Source organism: Passer domesticus, chromosome 10 (genome assembly GCF_036417665.1).
Source record: "Passer domesticus isolate bPasDom1 chromosome 10, bPasDom1.hap1, whole genome shotgun sequence".
Taxonomy (NCBI): Eukaryota; Metazoa; Chordata; class Aves; order Passeriformes; family Passeridae; genus Passer; species Passer domesticus.
Genome location: NC_087483.1, coordinates 16,636,794 through 16,656,763, shown reverse-complemented (window position 1 = coordinate 16,656,763; position 19,970 = coordinate 16,636,794). Strand labels below are relative to the sequence as shown.

The window sequence follows — 19,970 nt, the reverse complement described above, 5'->3', positions numbered from 1 at the left end:
GGGCCAGCACTGATTTGCCCCCAGCTCTGCGCACAGACATTGCTGCTGCAGCTCCAGAGAAGGCAACAAAAGGGCATCTCTGCAGAAAACATTGCTGGGAGATCCTTTAGTTCATTTAAAGCCTCCGAGAGTGCAGCTCCTCATTGGCAGAGTTTGTGGCCACAGGGAAGGTGGAGAGAATCAAAATGAGAAATGGCACAAAAAAATATTTCTTTGTGGACACAATTTTAAAAGTAAAACAAATAAAAAGAACCTCAGAAATGAAACCAATAAGAAGTATCAAAGATGTCTTTTAGTATAAGTGATTTTCAGAAATTGGCCCGCAGTTTAATGTTCCTGAAAGCATCTAGTCATCAGTCTCCTCACTTCAGCCTTGAGCTCCTGGTTCCTCAGGCTGTAGATGAAGGGGTTCAGGGCTGCAGGCACCACTGAGTACAGAACTGAGAGGGACAGATGCAGGGATGGGGAGGACATTGAAAGTGGCTTAAGATAAGTAAAAAATGAGGTGCTGATGAACAGGAAGACCACAGCCAGGTGAGGGAGGCAGGTGGAAAAGGCTTTGTGCCGTCCCTGTTCGCAGGGGATCCTCGGCACAGCCCTGAAGATCTGCACATAGGAGAAAACTATAAACACAAAAGAGCTGAATAACAGAAAATCAGTCCCCATAAGAGCTCCAAATTCCTGAAGGCAGGAATTTGAGCCGGACAGCTTGAGGATCAGAGGGATTTCACAGAAGAACTGCCCAAGGGCATTGCCATGGCACGGGGGCAGGGAAAATGTATTGGCTGTGTGCATGAGAGCATTGAGAAAGGCACTGGCCCAGGCAGCTGCTGCCATGGGGGCACAAGCTCTGCTGCCCAGGAGGGTCCCGTAGTGCAGGGGTTTGCAGACGGACACGTAGAGATCATATGACATGACGGTCAGGAGGGAAAACTCTGCTCCAATGAAGAAAAGCAAGAAAAAGACCTGTGCTGCACATCCTTTATAAGGAATGGTGCTGGTGTCGCAGAGGGAGTTGTGCATGGCTTTGGGGACAGTGGTGCAGATGGAGCCCAGGTGGCTGAGGGCCAGGTTGAGCAGGAAGAAGAACAAGGGCGTGTGCAGGTGGTGGCCGCAGGCTACGGCGCTGATGATGAGGCCGTTGCCCAGGAGGGCAACAAGAGGCAACTTCTGCCCAGCAAGAGGCAGAAGTGCAGGAGCTGCAGCTGCATTGTCCTGCAGCCAGAGGTTCCTGTGCCAAGGGCTGGCAGTGATTCTGCCCCAGGCACTTCTCAGCACCTTCCCAGCCCTGACTGATTGAAGCTCGCTGTGCCCGGGCTGGCTGCAGGCAGTGCCCCAGCCCTTGTTAATCAAAGTGGTTTTCTGCCACCTTGTTTCTTATATATATATATAGAGAGAGCCTTTTTTACCTCCTGAGGATATCTTTTCATACTTAACAAGTGCCATGTGGAATCATGGCTTCAAAATATGCAAAAGCAATCCCTGAGAAACACCTACCTTTGCAGAAAATGCAATTAAACCACCATCAGACAAGCCAAAGATCTGTTCAACTCTGGACTGGCCTTCCAGGTAAATGACATACGTGAAAAACAAAAATGCACTTGGTGTCTGTGGAACCAATCATAATCTTACTGCTATGGATACCTTGTGTGGGCTGGAGAAGCAGTGCACTCCTCCTGGCAGCTCAGTCAGAACATGCAGAGCAGATGGTGGCATCTTCTTTCTGTCTGACCAGCTTTATCAACCAGCAGCAGTTTAGCCATGATCTTTAATCTAAGTATAAGATTTGTAAAACATTAGATTAATACTTGCATTCTAAAGCATGAGTCTCAAAGGCAGGGCACGTAGCAGAAAGGCAGATTTACTTCCCTTTCATGGTTTCATAAAGGATTTTATGCCTTACTATCAAATGTTCTGCACTGAGAGGCAATCATTAAATAAGAAAGTTGCACTCTGACAAATGTTTACAAAGCCAACTGCCTTGCAGCAAATAGCACTCTGTGATATCATGACAAACCCAAGAACTGTGCCATCCCCTTTCAGAACTCAAATGAACTTTTGTGCTTGTGGGGTGGTTGTGTAACAGCAGCAAGAACTGCCCACGAATATTTGCAAAAGGAATGCAAACAAAGAATTTTGCAAGAAGCTACTGAAACATGAGTGAGGATTAAAAAAAGACTCTGAACCTGACTGCTTGAATTCTACTCAGTTGGTCTGGGTAAATCCTGCACTACCATTCTCACAGATCTCTTGCCTCTGCAGATCATGGGCCTTTCCTCCTCCTCCCCCCTTTCAAGTTTTCATCTGTCCTGTGAATTTCAGTAACTACTGGAATTAACCTTCTTCTTTCCTTTTCAAGTCCATTGCCTTTCCTGTGGATCTGTACCTAAGTCCAGTCTCAGGTTGTTAGTGCCTATGTCCCAACTGGAAGAAGCCATCCAACAGAGACTAGAAGACAGAAAAGATGGAGAAATTCATTTGGGATCTTTCAGAGAAAATACTACAATCCACAAAGAAAACAAACAAACAAACAAACAAAAAAAAAACAACACAAAAAAACCCAAAAACCAACCAAAAAAGCTCTTATGGGAAAAGTTGATTTTGCAGAGGCAAACAAATTCATTTTTTAAAAAGTTAGGTATTTGTAATAATGTTAACATGTAGATTATTCACATTGAAATGTCTCATTATGTGTGACTAAAACTAGCACCTTCTACTTATCTGAGGACAGATCTTTCAGTTTCACAAAAACATCAGGTTTTCAACATTTGTAGGAACTCCGTTACGCTTGGGATAACAAATGTCAGTAAGGTCTACCACTGGCTCAGGAGGAAACAATTTCCTGTATTGGATCCATGGGTGGGAATTGTTCTGGATTGCAAAGACCTAAAAGGATCTGCAAAGAAACTGAAGGGGTGTGGGGGAAGAATACACACATCCAGGTTAAGTTGTGAGTCTGTGAACAGATGAGATTCTTTCCTAGGGTGACAAGGAGTTTTAACACTTTACAGGTTGAGTTGCATTCAAAAATTCAGGCTGTCCAAATTGAGTTTTTATCTTTAATTCTGTTACATCTATTCACAGACTACTCAACAGGAGGATATCAGACTAACCACTCTTCAACCCTTGCTTGAAATACATCAAGCCTTAAGAAAGATCTTTCAGTATTTCCTGAAACTGGTAATAACAAATGTATTGCAGCCATATTGGGTGCAATGCCTACTGTGGGAAAATGCAGTGCTGGATTGTATAGCTATGTTCTGTTAATCAACTTACCTTTCTGTTCATAACTTACCTTTCTGCCAGTCACAAAAAAGATTTGCTTATCTGAATGTTGAGAGCAAGACATGCTCTTGCATCAAAATACAGCTTTATGCATCAAGAGAAATTAATGAAATGCTGCATGCTTCTAAAGGTCGACTGAGTTTGCTTTGTCCTGAAGAATTTAATTTGATGCTCAGTCTGAAAATAAGCAGGTGGGGATGAGCCAGTGCAATGTGTGCCATTTCTCAGTAATTAATGCATGTTCTGATGCTAATGCACCACCTCCTACTCCCCACCCTAACTCTTCTCTGGTGACCTGAAATAATCTGCAAAGAAATTGAGCTCCTCTGATTCTAACCCTGTAACATAAGAGATAATTGTGAGGGGGAACTTCTGGGTTTGAACTACAACTTCCAAGTCTGTTTATCCTGTTTATTTCCAGGTCTGTATATTATCCAGTAACTGATGAATTTAGAATACATAGGTATGCCTGAAGCTAAAACCAAGGACATTCAACATTACCCTCCTCTCTACAGTGTCAAAAGTAAAGCTGTGGAGCCACAATTCTCATTTTGGCATGACCTGAACTATGTATAATCTTTTCTTTCAGCAGAATGGGCAAATTTTAACAAAATCACCTTTACTACAATACATAGATTTAAAATTTCCTTCTGGCTATCTCTATACCATGCCAGTTCTATGCCCTTTCTGCTGTGGGTACCACATTCAACACATGACGTGTTCTTAAAGAGAGAAATCCCAAATCCTGATTTGGGACTCTAGATTCTCATCCATTTGTATGTATACATGTCCAGGAAACAAAATAATCTTTAAATGCCTTGCTACAGCTGGTCTTTTCTTTTTTCTAAGGGGAATTATGGATATATCTTTTAAGTCTTCATTGTACATACCCATCTTTTGTTTCATTTACTATTTTTACAGTTTACAGCAAAGCTGTCTGTACTTCACTTGGAGCGAGTGAAGGTTTGCAGGGTGAAGTAGCCAGTCCCTGATCTTCCACCACTCCCCTTGGAAGGCAATAAAGTGATTCTCAGCAGAGATAAGCTGCTGGTTTTGTGGTTCCCTGAGAGCTACCAAAACACAAACCCTGGAGTGGTGTCAGTCACTACTAGGTCCCTGCAGGAAAAAGCCCTAATGGGTCCTACCAAGTGCAGTAGTAGTAACCACTGTAGCACTCCTCATGCATTGTAGGTACAACAATGCAGGCTCAAAGGGCTAAGAACATAAAGAACCAGACAAAATCCTTGATTTTGGCAGTCCAATATCTAATTTACAGGCTAACCCTCCAAATCAGAACCTAGTATTTATGTTAGGTATTTAAGCTTTCACCCCATGGAATGGGCCTGCTGAGGGTAGACTGCTACAGGAACATTGCTCTCATGAAGAAAATCAGTAGAAAGAGTTCTTCTGAACCATCTCCAGTTTGGGTGTAGTTTGCAGTTGCAGTGCACATTCAGGTATCAATAGCCATCCAATATGTCAGTGCCTTTGAAGTCAAACATTTCTGTTTATCTGCCTCCCTGTAGATAAAGAATACTTCTTTCATAATATCCAATGTAACCACGTTATCATCTGTCAGGATGGTCAGTTGCTGAAATTTATAACTTCCAGGAAGTTTTTCAAACACTTAAAAGCCAACAGACAGCTTAATATGCTTCAGACCAAGAAAACTCAATAACCCATATTTGCTACATTTATAGAATTTACTGAGGCAACTAGACAAAAGAGCCAGTTGTAAAGTGGCAGGGAGGAATCTTTGTTAATAATGACTGAGAAGACAAGGTTTGCACTGCAGAAAACAAAGTGCGGGTCTCGAATGTGATGAATCCTTGGAGTGTGAACACTTCAGTACTGCAGGCGGGGAGACATCATTGCCTGCAAGGTTTGGGGCAAGGTTTTTACAAGATTTGACTTGCCTGTAATGAACAAGCACCAATGCTGGCACATAGGTCAACAAGAGACAATAGAACTCCCCCCCCAGTTCAGTAGATCTGTAGGCTCCCTGCTTCAGTATATCCCAGATTCACACATATTTTGGGCTGTTATCGACATGTGGGGTTGCAAGCTGTCCTTGACAAACCCATATGTAAGGACTTAAAGGACTTAAACCCTTATGTTAGGACTGTTGTCGGTCTCAAAACACAGCCCCCTTAAGATAATGGAGCCTGAGATAAGCACAGTTGGCACAGCAGGAAGGACCTGATTCCAGACCTAACAGAAGTAAAGGTTTGGTTAGCACTGCGAAAAAATTCCCACTGTGACAAAATATGGGAAAGGAAACAAAAGCTTATACACACACAATCCTAAATGATTGGAATGGCATGTATGCTCCATGGATACCCAGGACCTGGACTCTAGAAAGGTAGTACTTCCAGAAGAATGACTCTGGAAATATTGAGTTTGGCACAGGCTCTCATTTGCACCTTAGGCAGAGGCATCTCTTACAATCAGACTGTAACACCAAAGAGTGAAATTAAGAAGATGTTTCAAATCAGAAAAACTAACGGTGACAGCAGCATTCACATTTAATTTATTGACTTCTAGCAATATATAAAAGGCAAATTAATACAAAGAAAGTGAAGAAAATGAAGTAAACCCCAAAAAGGCTTCAGCTGCCTAAGTCACCTTCAGTACCACTTCCACTGATTACAATTACTGTTGCCTGCCTGGTCTCAAGCTGCTGTATCATTTCTTCCAGTCCTGTGCTCTCCTGTGCCATGTCTCTACTGCCTTATGACATCTAAAATGGTCTAGACACCTATGTTTAAGCAACTGCATTTCACCGACTCATCATGGTTACAGAGACAAATTGAAACAAGAAAGATTTCATATCTTAATAGCCAATGCAAAAGCTGTTAAAAATGACTGACCTGATTTCTGTCACAGATACATCTCAGCTCAACAATTGAAGGGAAGACAAGAGAAATTGTGGAACACTGAGAGGTGGTGGAATAATTAGAGCCTGCAGGCTGACATGTCATCCATTCTCCCATTCAAAGCACACTGAACTCCACGTCAATTTTCCCATTCTGTTCAGACGCTTTTGGCTTGCTCCATGAGATAAAGAAAGCTTCTGGTGGCAATTACAACTCTGTCAGCTTTTGGGATAAAAGTCTATGTATCTAGACTAGCCATGGTAACTTGCCCGGCATAGCAAAAGAGAATCATAACTGTTGTTTCTTGCATGTTTTTAACACAAAGATACCTGTGCCAAAAGATTCTAAACCAGCTTTACTACAAGTCAGAGTATCACTTCTGGTCAAAAAGGTTCTGAATCCAACAAACAAGATTCTGATTCTTTGACAAACATCTCTGCACTTACACTTCACTGCGAGACTCAAGTCTAAATTAGAAGATTAGCTGAAACCATTACAAAATCATTTATCATATGAAGCTGTTTAGTGTAATACATGACAGTAAGTTATCCAGCATACCTTTACACTTCATTCAAACTTTGCTCTCCTGCAGTATTTAAGCTGTGCTGATCAGCAGATCTTTTTTGTTGAAAACATATGGTTCAAATGCAGAAGATTTATTTCTGACAATTAAATGCAGTCGTTTAAACAAAATATTGTAACGTGTACACTGGAGGAAGAATGAAGATAAGGATGTAAGATATAAAGTGCATATTTTTGGTAGCTGATTCTATTCAGAAAAAGAGAAAATACATTTATCTGTGTGTTGATTAGTATGTCTTGGGGCAGTAAATCAGTTTTCCATTCCAGTCTTGTGCACTATGGCTTGTCATTCACACAGATGTGGCCCAAGGAGGAAGAAGCTTCATTGTTTGCCATCTAAGAGATAAGCAAGAAATGACAACAATGACTTTGACTGGCAACCTCCCAACATTGCCCTTATCAGGTGCCTCCAAGTCAGTGATAACTGGGATTAGGACTAAAGAGGGATGGAGAAGCAAGGTCCCTGTGGACCTCACCTCCTGCAAGCTCCTGCAATGAGAGTAAACCCACAAACCTACTGATTCAGGGGACAGTGGTGCCTCACCACAGTCACAGAAATACCATGGCAGTAATCTGTGAATGAGAGCTCAAGAGTTTCCACAGCAGAGCCTCAGAGGTTCAGGGCACAGCATGGATTTATATGCTGACAAGGACCTTGCCTCACTAAGTAAAAACTTACCCAAAAAAAGAATTGTAATAACAGTGGGAACTACAGTGAACAGTTGCAGAAAACAGAGCACAAAGGATCAGCATTATATGAAGTGTATTGCTTTGTTTGTTTTACTTCTGTCTCTTTGTATTAGCTCTGAGTTAATTATGTCTCTCTAAGAGTACTGGGCATAGCAAGGAGAACTAGAATGAAGTGACAGTGCCAGCATGCAGTCAGTGGGGCAAAGCACCTGGAAGGAGACTGAAGAAGGCTTAGAGCCTGATCCATTGCATGTTAATAAGATAAGCTATTTAATCCTCTATGGAATTTGACATGCAGAAGAAAGGAGGAGGGCTCAGGGAAAGAGAGGGCTGTAAAAATGATCTAGATTTCAAAGCAAAAAAAAATAGACAAAACCCAGTGAAATTCCAATACAATGTTTGAATGGCATTTGTTGAAATAACTTGTGTAAATGAGACCTGTTACCAGACATTTCAATTACAAGGAGCTGTATTTAAAGCATGACTGATTGGAGACATCACTAGGCACTCCCCTATTTAGGGGTGCCAACATCAGCAAACACTCCTACTCAGCCATTGTAGCACAGAGCCTTCCCCAGCTTCTCTTACCATCTCAGTAAAGGCATCAGCGCAGTTTGCCCGTATTTGCTCAGCAGTCAGGGGGCTGTTCAGTGCAAAGGTCTTTTTCACTCCTCTTTCATTCCTCACACCAGTTACTGCATCCCTCAAAGCGAAGAACACAGAGCATCCCAAGAAAAATCCTGCCTCACCTATCCCCTGAAAAAGATTTTAAAAAGCTAGTCTCTCATATAAATACACACATACAGTCCTACTTTGTACTGCATAGCACACATGAGTAAGCTGCATACTCTGAATGACATTATGATTTCTCATTCAATTAATATTTTTATTCTAACTTTTCAGTTTATCACCACATTTAAAAGTATGGTTTTAAATTGATCTTGCAGCTTCTGTGTATGGTCTGTTAACAAAACTCTAAAATCACTACTTGCCGACCATTAAAGTGACACAACATGTGGCTTTATTTCTTATTAGCTTCCCTGATGTTATAAATAAAACAATTTACTGGACACTTGTTTGAAATGCTAAAGGCGAGGAACTGAAAACTTATGTGTTTTATATCAAAGTAATTTCTCAGTTTGGCCTAGGATCTAAGAACTAGGCCTGTGATCATCTGCTTACCTTGGATGCATAGATGGCATAAGGATTTTGAGAAGGTGACAACAGGGAAACACTAAACTGTTCTGGAATATCACAAACAGCAGGGATCTTATACTGATCTGGACCCCGAGTATAGAGGACTCCTTCTGAAGAATACTTCAACTCCTCCATTGTATACAGTCCAACGCCTTGAACAAAAGCACCTTCAATCTTTAAATAAGAAAAGAAATAGCATTTATGTACTCACGTTTGGTTAAACAAGAAAACTTCACCAAGACCTCATTTGTATCACTAGCTGTGACTGTGATATATGTGAGGACTAATGCACTAATGTCTGCCTAATGAGATGCTTCAACATTTTGGGGCAACTGTAATGGAAAAGCTTTCACATTCCTCTCTCATACCTGAGAAGTTAAATGCTTGTATGATGAAGTGATGAGATCTGTGCACCAGCCTGCAATGAATAAAGATGTTTCCTTGCTATCAAGGAAGGAAGGCAGATCAAACAGCTTGGAGACTGTAAATCACAAACAGGATTTCAGTCCAGTAGACAGAAGACATACACACATACTGGAAGTATTACAGGTTGAAACCATGGGTAAAATTCAAGCTTGACATCTATAGAGTTCTGACACATTCAATTGGAGCAAGTCTATAGGCAAGAGACATTCTAATATGATCTATAATCTAGTAAGAAATGACTATTTTCTGAATGAGGTAATCATAATTTCACATGAGGACAATAGTGTAATAGAAATAAGGCATCAGAAAATTCTTGGCACGTACCTGTCCTATATCCACAGCTGGATTTATGCTGCATCCAATGTCCATAACAATGTCTGTTCTGAGGTTCTGTTAATAAAATTTAAATTTATACCACCCAGAGAGATGGAATGAAAGCATTAGAAAATAATGTGGGTTAGAGCTGGAATTCAATGAAATAAGAAATACTGAGATAGAGGCCCTCCATGTACATAATTTCAGAATAATGTCCAATATCTCAGAGGCAAAATGGGCTTGTCTCAACTTTTACACAAGTTTGGCCAGAGACAGCCCTGCCAGATTTTTCCCATTGCTCAAGGAAACCCTCATACAAATGTACAGAAAGAGGCCATATAATCATCAGTCTATAGCCTTTAGCTCTCCAGATGGTCAAAAGCCTGGGAACTGAATATTGCTATAAGGTGTTTGCTGGCAAACAGGGACAGAACAAGCAAAGAACATGTTAGATGTCAGCCATAACCCAAAAGGTGAACACAAATGACATTGACATGTATGTCAGAAGCTGGTTAATACTGCACAGCTTCCATTCTGCTCCACCTGTAATTCATATTTACATCATTGATATATTTACTAACATGTGAACACAGGTGACTTATTAACCCCAAATCTGAATGATTGTTGGAGCAAACCTTATTCACATTGCTTTCAAAACTTCTCTGACATTGAGTTATTACCTTGTGATCTCCTGTTAGACAGTTAATTTCAACCTCTGAACAAGCAGCTCCAAAAAGAAAATATGTGAATGGCTGTCCTTCCCCCTTCTCCCAGTCCATGTACTCATTGTAACCTCTGGTGGAAGAAACAAAGTCCACAAGAAGAAAACTGACCACAGTTTGCATTATAACAAGGCAGGTAAGCACATAAGTTTGAAACTGCTTGTGAAATCTTAAGTACAACATCTTAAGTGAAATCTTAAGTAACAGCTCAGAACGTCAAAATTTCATGAAAACCTACATAGCACCACTACTTTAGGTTTGATGCCTCTGGTATTTGTATAAAATGTAGCAGCCAAATAACCTATTTCAGCTCAGGAGAGGCTATAACCAGCATAATCCTAGAAATATACTAATAAAATATAGAATAAACATTTAACATAGTGGTTACTGGGGTAATGGCACATAAAGGAATTTAGAAAAAGGGAGGAAAATTTGTCAGGACCTATGAAAAAATAATTTACAAAAGATAAATGAAAAAGTCAAAATTACAGAAACAGCCTACAGAATTGAGTAAGAGGGTTAAAAGAGGAATATTGAAATAAAGGTGTAATTACTTAGAAGGGAGTGGCATTAACAGAGGACACCATAGTAGTCAGGAATGATGGAGTAAATCCAAGGACATGAGAGAACAGTGAAATTGGTATCTTCCAAACATGGCAGCTATGTGACTAAGGTGTATTTTCTGACTATGTATCACTGAAATGTCTTTGAGCATATTTAAGGTTGTCATAAAGCAATTATATAGTACAGAACCATGTACCAAGAAAGGGATACACAAAATCCATATACTCAACTTCTCATAATCCATTTACCTCAGCTGCCTTTGAGATTCCTGGAAGTAGAGAATATGACTGGCTAAGAGCTAGATCAATACAGGATCTGCTGATGTTTTTGGACACCATTAAGTGTCAATAGCAAAGTATGACTGTTGTGCATTATTTTGGTGATATCAACCTTCCTGAAGGGCTGCATAAGCAGAAAACATACTTGATCAGGCTTAACAGCAGGAAGGGACAATTCATTTGGATATTTCTTGGTGTTTTATAAAAGTACAGTTTTCCCAAGTGCCTTTCTGACTTACTCCAGACAGCCAGAGACCTGAAAAGTTGCTATTGATAAGGAAGAACCACGAGCAGGAGAAGAGAAGAGATAAGGCACAGCAGGCCAAAAGAAAAGCTTTGCTTTGAATCCCACCTGAGTTATAGCACAAAAAGTTTTCATTTCTGGCTCTTTATAAACACTGTGAAAGAATTCAAAGAAAAAGGACCAAGAGACTGCTCTGAGTGCAGTGGGAACAATGATATTTATATCTTATAGTAATCCAGCTCCAGTAAATCAAATATATCCCACTTTGCACATGACTTATAGGCAGCAGTCACTTTCTTGACACTCAATGGTTTGCTAAATGTGAAACCATAGAGCAAAGGATAGCATAAAATATTCTTTTAATACTTTCTAGAGAGGCCACAGAGGACTGGAGAGAAATTAACACCTAAACTTTATGCTTCCAACCCTCCATATATCAACTAATTATATAAAACATAAAATGATCTATTAGACCTATTAGACAGGATATTCTCTTTACAGCATTAATTATCTTCAAAAATCAGTCCTAGTCTAATTTATGCATTTTTAAGGAACAAAAATATATTACCTAAAATAGCCAGTAGCTGAAAGGTTCACACTCTGTTTAAAAGCTTCTCTAATCTGTAAAATATAGCAGTGCTTATGGTAAACCAAGGAAGGAGTCAGGAAGGAACACAGCATAGTCATATTTACTTTATTTATATATATACTTACCCACACATATTTACTTAAAACCCAAACTGTAAAAATTGTAAAGAAAGACAAACTGAGTTAAGCATGTTTAGCTGCACATGGTGTTTAATACCACAGAACTAAACCCCTCTTGCATGAACAATCAGAATTCTTTTGGCAATACAAGAAGGAATAGACCTGTGAACAGCAGTGTTCTTGCAGAATCTTTATTACTGGTAATGCCACAGTCAGAAAGGGCCCTGCTCAGTTTTTCTGATCAAGTTCCATAGAGATGAGTCTGTCAGCTAACCAGATCTGGTTGATAAGTCACTGATTATATTGGGTCATGCAACTGGGTGCAGGTGCAACCTTTTGCTTTTTCTTGGATAAACTGCATTTATCTTAACCCACTGACTTGTTGGCTTTTTTCCATTTTATTTTCTTCCCCTATCTCACTGAGAAAGGGAGTGATAAAGCAGTTTGTTGGGCACCTGGAGTCCAGCCAAGGTCAAGCCACCACACTGACATAAAAGATCTGCATGACCTATTTGCACAAAAATGACAGTTTTCGAGATAAATGCTCTTTGTAAAGTTCTGCCAGTCATAAAAATGACAGTATGAGGACCCAAATCTGTTCCCTTTGAGTGATTCTCATGTTAGATTTACTCAGTTTACAAGTCAAGAAATTTTTGTGAGGCTTTTGGTTGGGTTGTACTGACTTTCCAAAATACAAAGTTACTTCTCTACATATATTAAGGTTCCTTCTTTGGTCAGCCATTTTTGATAATAATTTTGGTGTGTCTGAATGATCCAGATTAATTGTATATCCATCAGAGGAGATCAGGTGTTTTGGATTAGTGTTTTATTGTTATTCCTAAGAAGGGCTTTGACAGAACTAAGGCCTTTTCTGGTTTTTGGATTGCCCCACTAGTGAGGAGGCTGGAGGTGCATGGGAAGCTGGAATAACTGCCCAAAGGGATATTCCAGACCATATGGCATCATGCTCAGAATATAAAGTGGGGGGAAGCAGGAGGAACAGGGGGACATTTGAAGTGCTGGTGCTTGTCTTCCCAAGTAACCATGATATGTCATGGCATCCTGCTCTCCTGGAGATGGCTGAGCACCTGCTTGCCCATGGGAAAGAGTGAAAGAATTACTTGCTCTGCTTTGGTTGTGTGTATGGCTTTTGCTTTATCCATTAAACTGTCTTTAATTCAACTCACAAGTTTTCTAAGCTTTTGCTCTTGGGACTCTTTCCCTGATTCCACCGGTGGGAGAATGAGTGAGCAGTTGGGTGGTGCTTGGTGGCTGGCTGAGGTTACACCACAACATACTGTAACCCTTTAAACACAGGCTGTGGACCAAATCTGAGACTGAGCAGACCTGGCTGCACCTAGACTCCTCTGAAAAGTTTAGAAAGCCAGGAGATCTCACTGATGCTCATGACTCAACAGGAGGGACCATAACCTGATTTTACTGTAATTCATTGTAACAGATTACAGATTTGTTACTTGGAAATTGCACTGGCAATATTTAAATACTGTACTAGCAATAAATCCAATTATTATCTTCCACATGATCATTTGTGCCTGGCCAAGAAGCTTGAGTTTCACCTTTTTGTGAGATAGCCTATTTCTACAGTTTTTAACTTTAGGATTATTAGGCTGGGCAGATTTATAGACTACAGTACATTTCTCACAGTTTCTGCCAGCACTCAGACACATTCAGTAGGATTCACAGGTCTTACCCAGTCATTCCAGGTCCCTGTTGGGTTCTTCTCGACGATGGGCTGCAGGCGTTTCAGGAGAGTTTGGCAAGCATCCTGGTGAGAATTGGGAGAACATACCACAAAATTAACACAGACATATTTGGTACTATTCAAGTTATGTTCTAGTTACTATTTAATTAATATATGCTTTACTGTCATCTCAGTTTGAAAAGGTATTGCAGGAAGTGTCATATTAACTACAAAGACATAAAACTTCTAAATGGTTAAGTTACAAGGGCTGGGATCTGTATGACTCAGTAGATTTCAAACATGAACAGGGTGCAAGATTTGTGTGGGTCTAGTTAGCTTGTTAGATGAAACAGAGATTTTGTCAAGTATAAAATGTGATCTGGACTCTCTTTTTGGGAGAGTCCAGATCACATTCTGGAAACTCAAACACCATTCCTGAGAAACTGTCAAGTCATGCTTCTTCTTGGCCATCTCCAGCAGTATTACTGATAATCCCAAACTTGATATATATGGGATCACTAGGGCCTAAAGTCTGGCAAACAAACACTTCAAGGGATAGGGTATTTTTTTCAACTAAATACTATTCTTTACCTTCACAGCCATGCCATTGACATCTGTCCCTGCAGACCCTACCGAGGCACATGCATTGGGAACAGTTGTTGTGCTCGTTTCACAGAAGTGGATACATGACATGGGGATGTTCAATTCCCGACTAGCAACCTGTTCCAGGAACACGAGTCTTTGTTTTAGAAAAAATCTAAACACTCCAGCAATTCCCCAGTATTTGCTAGAAGTCAGTAATAACAGGAAAGATAAAAATTTTAGCAAGTTCTCTTCCAATCTCTAACTGAAATAATTCCGTCCAATTTGGTAGTACTAAGAAAGAAAAGGACAATGTTCTAGCTGTACTCAAACTCTGGATTGAGACTCTGAAGTCCAACTCATTCCTGATTTTCCTGCTTATAACCTGTAAGACTTACAGCACATTACACAAGCTGAGGTCCCAAACTTGCACTGACTTTATAAATACCTTTACAGATCTGTCTCAGAATTATCCATTAACCAAACAGGATCATGATGTTATCATCCTGACTATATCAATCTGAGTAATCTCTGCCTTTTTCACTATGGGTTTTATGGGATCAGCCCCCAAAAATCTTATTTCTAATAAGCCTCTTCATATGCTATTGAAAGAACAAAAACCAGTCTGGTTTTTCCTTCCTTCTGCCTCTATGAATCAATGAAGGTACCTCTGCTTTCTATCTCTATCAATGTAAAGTAGTAGTGGCTATGCTAATAAAGAAACTGTCCTGCTGGTACACTAACTAACTAAAAAGAAAACCTTCACACTGTTTATCTGCATGACAGATAAAGCACATGGCAGTATTTATTTAGATAATCTGTTACCTGGATCATTTTTGTATGAATACCCTGCCCCATTTCAATTCCACCATGTGTCAGAAGCACAGACCCATCAGTATAAATATGAACCAGTGCAGCAGCCTAAAAAAGAAAAACAAAATCAAGACCAGACTAGTGAGATGTGTTGTATGTGGTAATGAACTGAATAAAGAAAAAATACAAAGTGTTTAAGTGTATTTCAGTTTACCTGTTTAGTGCTTTTTAATAGAAGGCAAAATTTGAAAGTCTACTTGCTGCTCTTCCTCTATAATGAATTTCAAAAGAAAAATATACAAATCCTTGTATTATGGTCTTTTCTGTTATTAGATCCTGAAACAAACTCACACCTGGCAACAGTATCTCAGTGATTCCAAAAGCAATGGGAGGAAACCCCTCCCTAACAGCTCTAAGTGCAATTTGCTGCAAGTTCCATTTTCTCTCTCATTGACATGTCAGAGTCCTGGAGGTTTTTAAACGGCATAGGTTGAATTTCCAAATGAGATTTTCTTCCTGGACTCAGCCAGAAGTAGCACTGTAGACTACAAAGACCCTGTGACTTGAATGTTGAACAGAGACAGTCAGTTTGCTATGACATAAGTCAGTCAATTAATTAATTTTTAATTGATAGAATGCTGTCTGTTTCAGAAGCACTGAACACCTAATATTAAAAAATACAAGGAGCAAAAATACTACTGGTCCTTTTTTGCTTCTGTAACCTTAGTCTTTGATGGCATCAAAGGATTTAAGTCATTAAGAGCAGCATCCCATAGTACATCCATGGGCAGAAAGAGGAGGCTCAGAACTATTTCTGGAGTGGACAACTTATTCAATGAATATTTTGCTATCAGTCTTCAAAACCTAAGTGTGTTCAACTCACCTATGCCAACACTGCACCTCAACAGATGGGACTGGCCTTTAATAGGCAGGGTCCAAGCTGCCTGGGTCCTGAAAACCAGGCAGCTTTGATCTCAGCTTGAAAAGGGCTACAGGCTACTACAGCCTCTTCAGGGAACGATCATCATAATTTTCCAGAAAAAGATAGCATGTTTGTTTTGTATCTTCAGATAAAGTGACTGTAATGTTCTATGGATAAAATGCTTAGCTCATTTACACTTAATGAAACTCACCTGAGAAAGGTAAGGTGTGCCTAGTCCAAATGGAAATTTCATTGGTACAATGGCAATCCCTCTTTTCTTCCAGTAATTCTGTTTGTTAAATTCATTGATAGCTGCTCTCCTACTGTAATATGAAGATTTCTCCATACATTCATTCCAACACCGTATTAAATTCTGTGGATCAAGATTTTGTTTGAAGTGTGTCTGCTCGCTCTTCTTATACATATTTATTTCCCTAATCTGAAAAAAATGAAATTTCAGCTATCTCACAATCCTGTTAAAGGCAAACTGACCATCTAGGGGGACTAACAGACAACAACAACATCACTATTTTTTTTTTTTTACGATTACCAGTTTGTAAGACCATGCTATTCATTCAACAATAGACATGGATTAAAAATATATGAATTTCAGCACAAATTATGTTTGACTTAGAAAAGACTTGTTCAAACAATTAAACTATTCTAAAGTTTTTTAACTTCCAGTTTCACAGACTTCATTTCAGGAGAGAAGATGCCTTCATTTAGTCACCTTTTCTGGTGATAAACCAGTTTTATCTGCAACATCTGTTATCCAAGTTTCTGTCACCAGTCCTGACTGAGGAAAGCCAAAGCCTCGGAATGCTGTATTTGATGGCAAGTTTGTTTTGCAGGCATAAGCCCAGCATCTCAAGTTCGGAATCTTGTATGCATTGTCCATTTTTAATAAGGATACTTCTGCTACCTGAGGTAGGGGACAAACAGATCTAGTTTAATGTCAGAACAGTGTTTCTTTCAAATTTACATTTAAATCTTCCTCATCTCTTATATAAAAGAGCTTAACTTGAGACAACTAGCTTTAAAATTAAGTTTCTGGCAATCATTGGCATTAAGAGTACTCATGCATGCATACATATTCCATCAATACATTTTTCATGCAATATATTAATTTTCGGGGGGTTTTTTTGATACAGAACACAGCTGATGTTACTTGTACTTGAATGTTATCAACAGTTATGGATGTAGCAGATATGTCATTTTATGACTGATTTTGCTCCTACTTCAATACCAAAAGCCACACAAACTAAAAACAGATTAGATTTAAAGCAAGAGTAGCTATGAAAGGAACTGATGAAAGCATTTTGAGCTATCACATCCTATGGAAATCCACACTTAAAATTTAGTTCCACCAGAAAGCATATGTACTGCAGTCTACAGCATCCTCTGGTCCTCAAGTTTTTCATTTAGAGGTTTCACAAAACCACATGAGGACGAAAATACTATACTACAGACCTCAAATTAGGCTCTAGGAGTCAATATTAAAAAAAAAAAAAGGTTTGATGCCTGATGAAGAGGTCACTGTCTCTCTTCAGTGTTAGGTAGATTTCTCAGAATGACAAATTCAAGCCTTGGCTATTCCTGCTAGGTCCAGTAGCTCCACTGTATCACTGTAGACTTCACCTTAAGACAGTTCTGACAGGATCTGCATTAATGTACATGCTTCTAATAATGGATTTTCTTCTAACCAAGGCTATTTTCCACAACCAGGTTAGGCAGCCATACCACAGGCAGCTACACTGACAGATTTCAGGATGCAGAAAGTCCTCATAGGTGGGGCAGTGACAAGCAGATGAGGGGAGTACAGCAAGCGTTTCAGTTACAGCTAGAATAGCCTGAACAAACACAAGTACCTAGTGATAATATCAAAGCAAGAAACATTTTATACTTTGCAGACCTATAAGTGAGGAACTGAGGTACACAGCACAATAAATGCTGACCCAGTACAGAACCATATAGGGATAGCAACAGGATAACTATCACTATGAATTTTCTGAAGGCCAAGAATGATCTTTCCAGCCCTGAAGACATAAAGCTTTAGGCAGGAACAAATGCAGGTACTACACATTTTAAAAGAAATACGATGTTAGTTCAGCTGTTCATAACAGAAAAATAAGCCTGAGAAAACATTCACAAAGTGAATAGGGCAATATAAGAAACTAGTGAGATACTTCACTAAATTTAATAAGGTTAATCTTCTCAGTGTAGATTCTTCCAACAACCCACAATCCCTATATCAAAAGTCTATATGATTAATAATACATAGGCAAGGGAATTTGGCTTCATAATTTTCCAGCTAGTGACTCCTCCACGCTGTAAGGTTCGTCAGTATAAAATCCTTACCAGGACAGATTCCTCAGGGGTACATCCTCCATTAACATAATATTTGGCATCCACAGCTGTGATCCTACCGTCATTCATGAAGCCAACCTAGAAGGATCAACAGAATGTTATTTAGAAATCAGCATTCATTTGTTTCCAAAGTGCTTGTATATTTTGAAAATTAACATAACCCACACGTTTGGGTCATACTGCACTATTAATTTCTGGGCAGCATTCACTGAAACTATAGAAGGGCAAGAGAGAAAGAAAGTATGTTTCTAAGATATAGGCTTTCCCTCCTGGCATCTGATCTGTAGAGGTACAGCACAGAATACACAACAGAAGCCCATTGGAAAAGGAAGAATCAGTGGCTTATTCTGCATTGCCTGAGATGGCTGTCAGAAGTTTCACCTAGGAGTGTTTACTGTAGATAAAATCAAATCCCACTTTAAGAACAGTGTCTGGCAGATGGAATACGACATTTATGTTTATTAACGAAGAAGTGTTATCTTTATCTCACATTCCTCTTTTCACCTGTTGCCATTAGCAGTTCCTGAAATCTCAACATGAGCTACAGATAATTTTCAATTTCAGGGAAGCATCTTATAAAACCTCTCTTACTTTACCTATAGAGAATGTCATGCAACTTGCTTAGTATTAGCAGCTAAATTTGCAGCAGCCTTAGGCTGCAAGCTGTGAACTTTTCCCTAGGTATGTTGAACTGTTACCCAGTCGAGTAACAGAAGGCTCAGAGTCAGCTCAAGCTGAAAGATAAGGAAGCTACAATCTCTAGCAAAGGCAACACACTTAGATATAAGAAAATAAATGGCCCAGCTACAGACAGTGAAAGAAACCCATGAAGAATGCCAAGACTCCAGACCCTTAATATTACTACAGGTTTCTACTGTAATGTGAGGGATGGGGAGCTTAGACTGTAAGGGTATAATTGCCCAGTGTTCAGAGTACCTCTTTGAAGGCACCAGCTTGAGCTAGAGAACTATTAACAAAAGATATTTTTAGAGAAGTCATTCACCTTATTGATTCAGCAGAAACTTGAATTTAAATCCCATTATGGTGACTGGCACACATAATTTATATGACAAGTAGAGAAGGAAAAGAAGGCATAAATTGTCTTAATGCATAATTATAACCAATGACAGTGCATGGGCAGGGAGGAGATTAATTTCCTCCACAGGGTGAGTTTTCTGCATGACACTCTTTCTGTGAAAAATTAGCTGCTTCTTTGTGTGAATCTAACCATATGGAGAGTTTAAAATAAAGTTCTGCAGAAGAAGTCTACGATAGGTTAGCTTCCTGTTCCTAGAAAGAAAGACAGAAAGAGCTATAAAAAGATAAAAAACATGAAGGAACTAGAAAAAATAATAATACAAAACCCTGAAGAGAAGAAGTAGAAGCAGACAAAGGGGCTGTACAGCAGCTATCACTTGGGGTCCTGGCTTGTAGTTTTGTTTTAAAATTGAATTTGCTATACCATTTTCATTAACAGAACACATAACCCAGTAACACTGAAATATTGTTCACAGAGTACAGGTGGGTATTTTTTCACCAGAATTTTGTGGCACTCACTTTATATTTAGCCATAAAAGGATGTCGGCCACCAGTGATTACCATATCATCCTCTCGGCTCAGAATGAGACGGACTGCTCTGCTGGTTCTAAATCCAAAAGAGAAAAGTCAAATTGCAACTAAAATAAAGGATGCTACTA

The 19,970-nt window shown here is 39.5% G+C and overlaps 2 protein-coding genes across 6 annotated transcripts in view; both read right to left on the bottom strand.

Annotated features, from left to right (window-relative positions):
• Positions 1-327: 327 nt before the first annotated feature.
• LOC135309365 (olfactory receptor 14A16-like) lies at positions 328-3,288 on the bottom strand. The gene is made up of 2 exons (XM_064435517.1): positions 3,277-3,288; positions 328-1,170 (listed from the first exon to the last, which is right to left on the bottom strand). Exons 1-2 carry the CDS (start codon positions 3,286-3,288, stop codon positions 328-330), a joined length of 855 nt encoding a protein of 284 aa, XP_064291587.1.
• A 1,245-nt stretch (positions 3,289-4,533) lies between these two features.
• Positions 4,534-19,970, bottom strand: part of AOX1 (aldehyde oxidase 1) — a 39,624-nt gene continuing 24,187 nt past the window's right edge. For 3 of the 5 annotated variants that reach the window (XM_064434016.1, XM_064434018.1, XM_064434019.1), the window contains 13 exons: positions 19,831-19,918; positions 18,265-18,351; positions 16,637-16,828; positions 16,118-16,345; positions 14,997-15,092; positions 14,181-14,309; positions 13,599-13,673; positions 11,748-11,800; positions 10,052-10,166; positions 9,381-9,446; positions 8,616-8,804; positions 8,022-8,189; positions 6,802-7,079 (listed from right to left, as the gene is read on the bottom strand). In XM_064434016.1, the coding sequence (XP_064290086.1) occupies positions 7,020-7,079; positions 8,022-8,189; positions 8,616-8,804; positions 9,381-9,446; positions 10,052-10,166; positions 11,748-11,800; positions 13,599-13,673; positions 14,181-14,309; positions 14,997-15,092; positions 16,118-16,345; positions 16,637-16,828; positions 18,265-18,351; positions 19,831-19,918 (1,546 nt within the window). In that variant the 3' untranslated portion in view covers positions 6,802-7,019. Of the gene's footprint in view, positions 7,080-8,021; positions 8,190-8,615; positions 8,805-8,998; positions 9,049-9,380; positions 9,447-10,051; positions 10,167-11,747; positions 11,801-13,598; positions 13,674-14,180; positions 14,310-14,996; positions 15,093-16,117; positions 16,346-16,636; positions 16,829-18,264; positions 18,352-19,830; positions 19,919-19,970 lie in introns of those variants that run through there. The other 2 variants (XM_064434015.1, XM_064434020.1) reach the window with 2 other exon arrangements.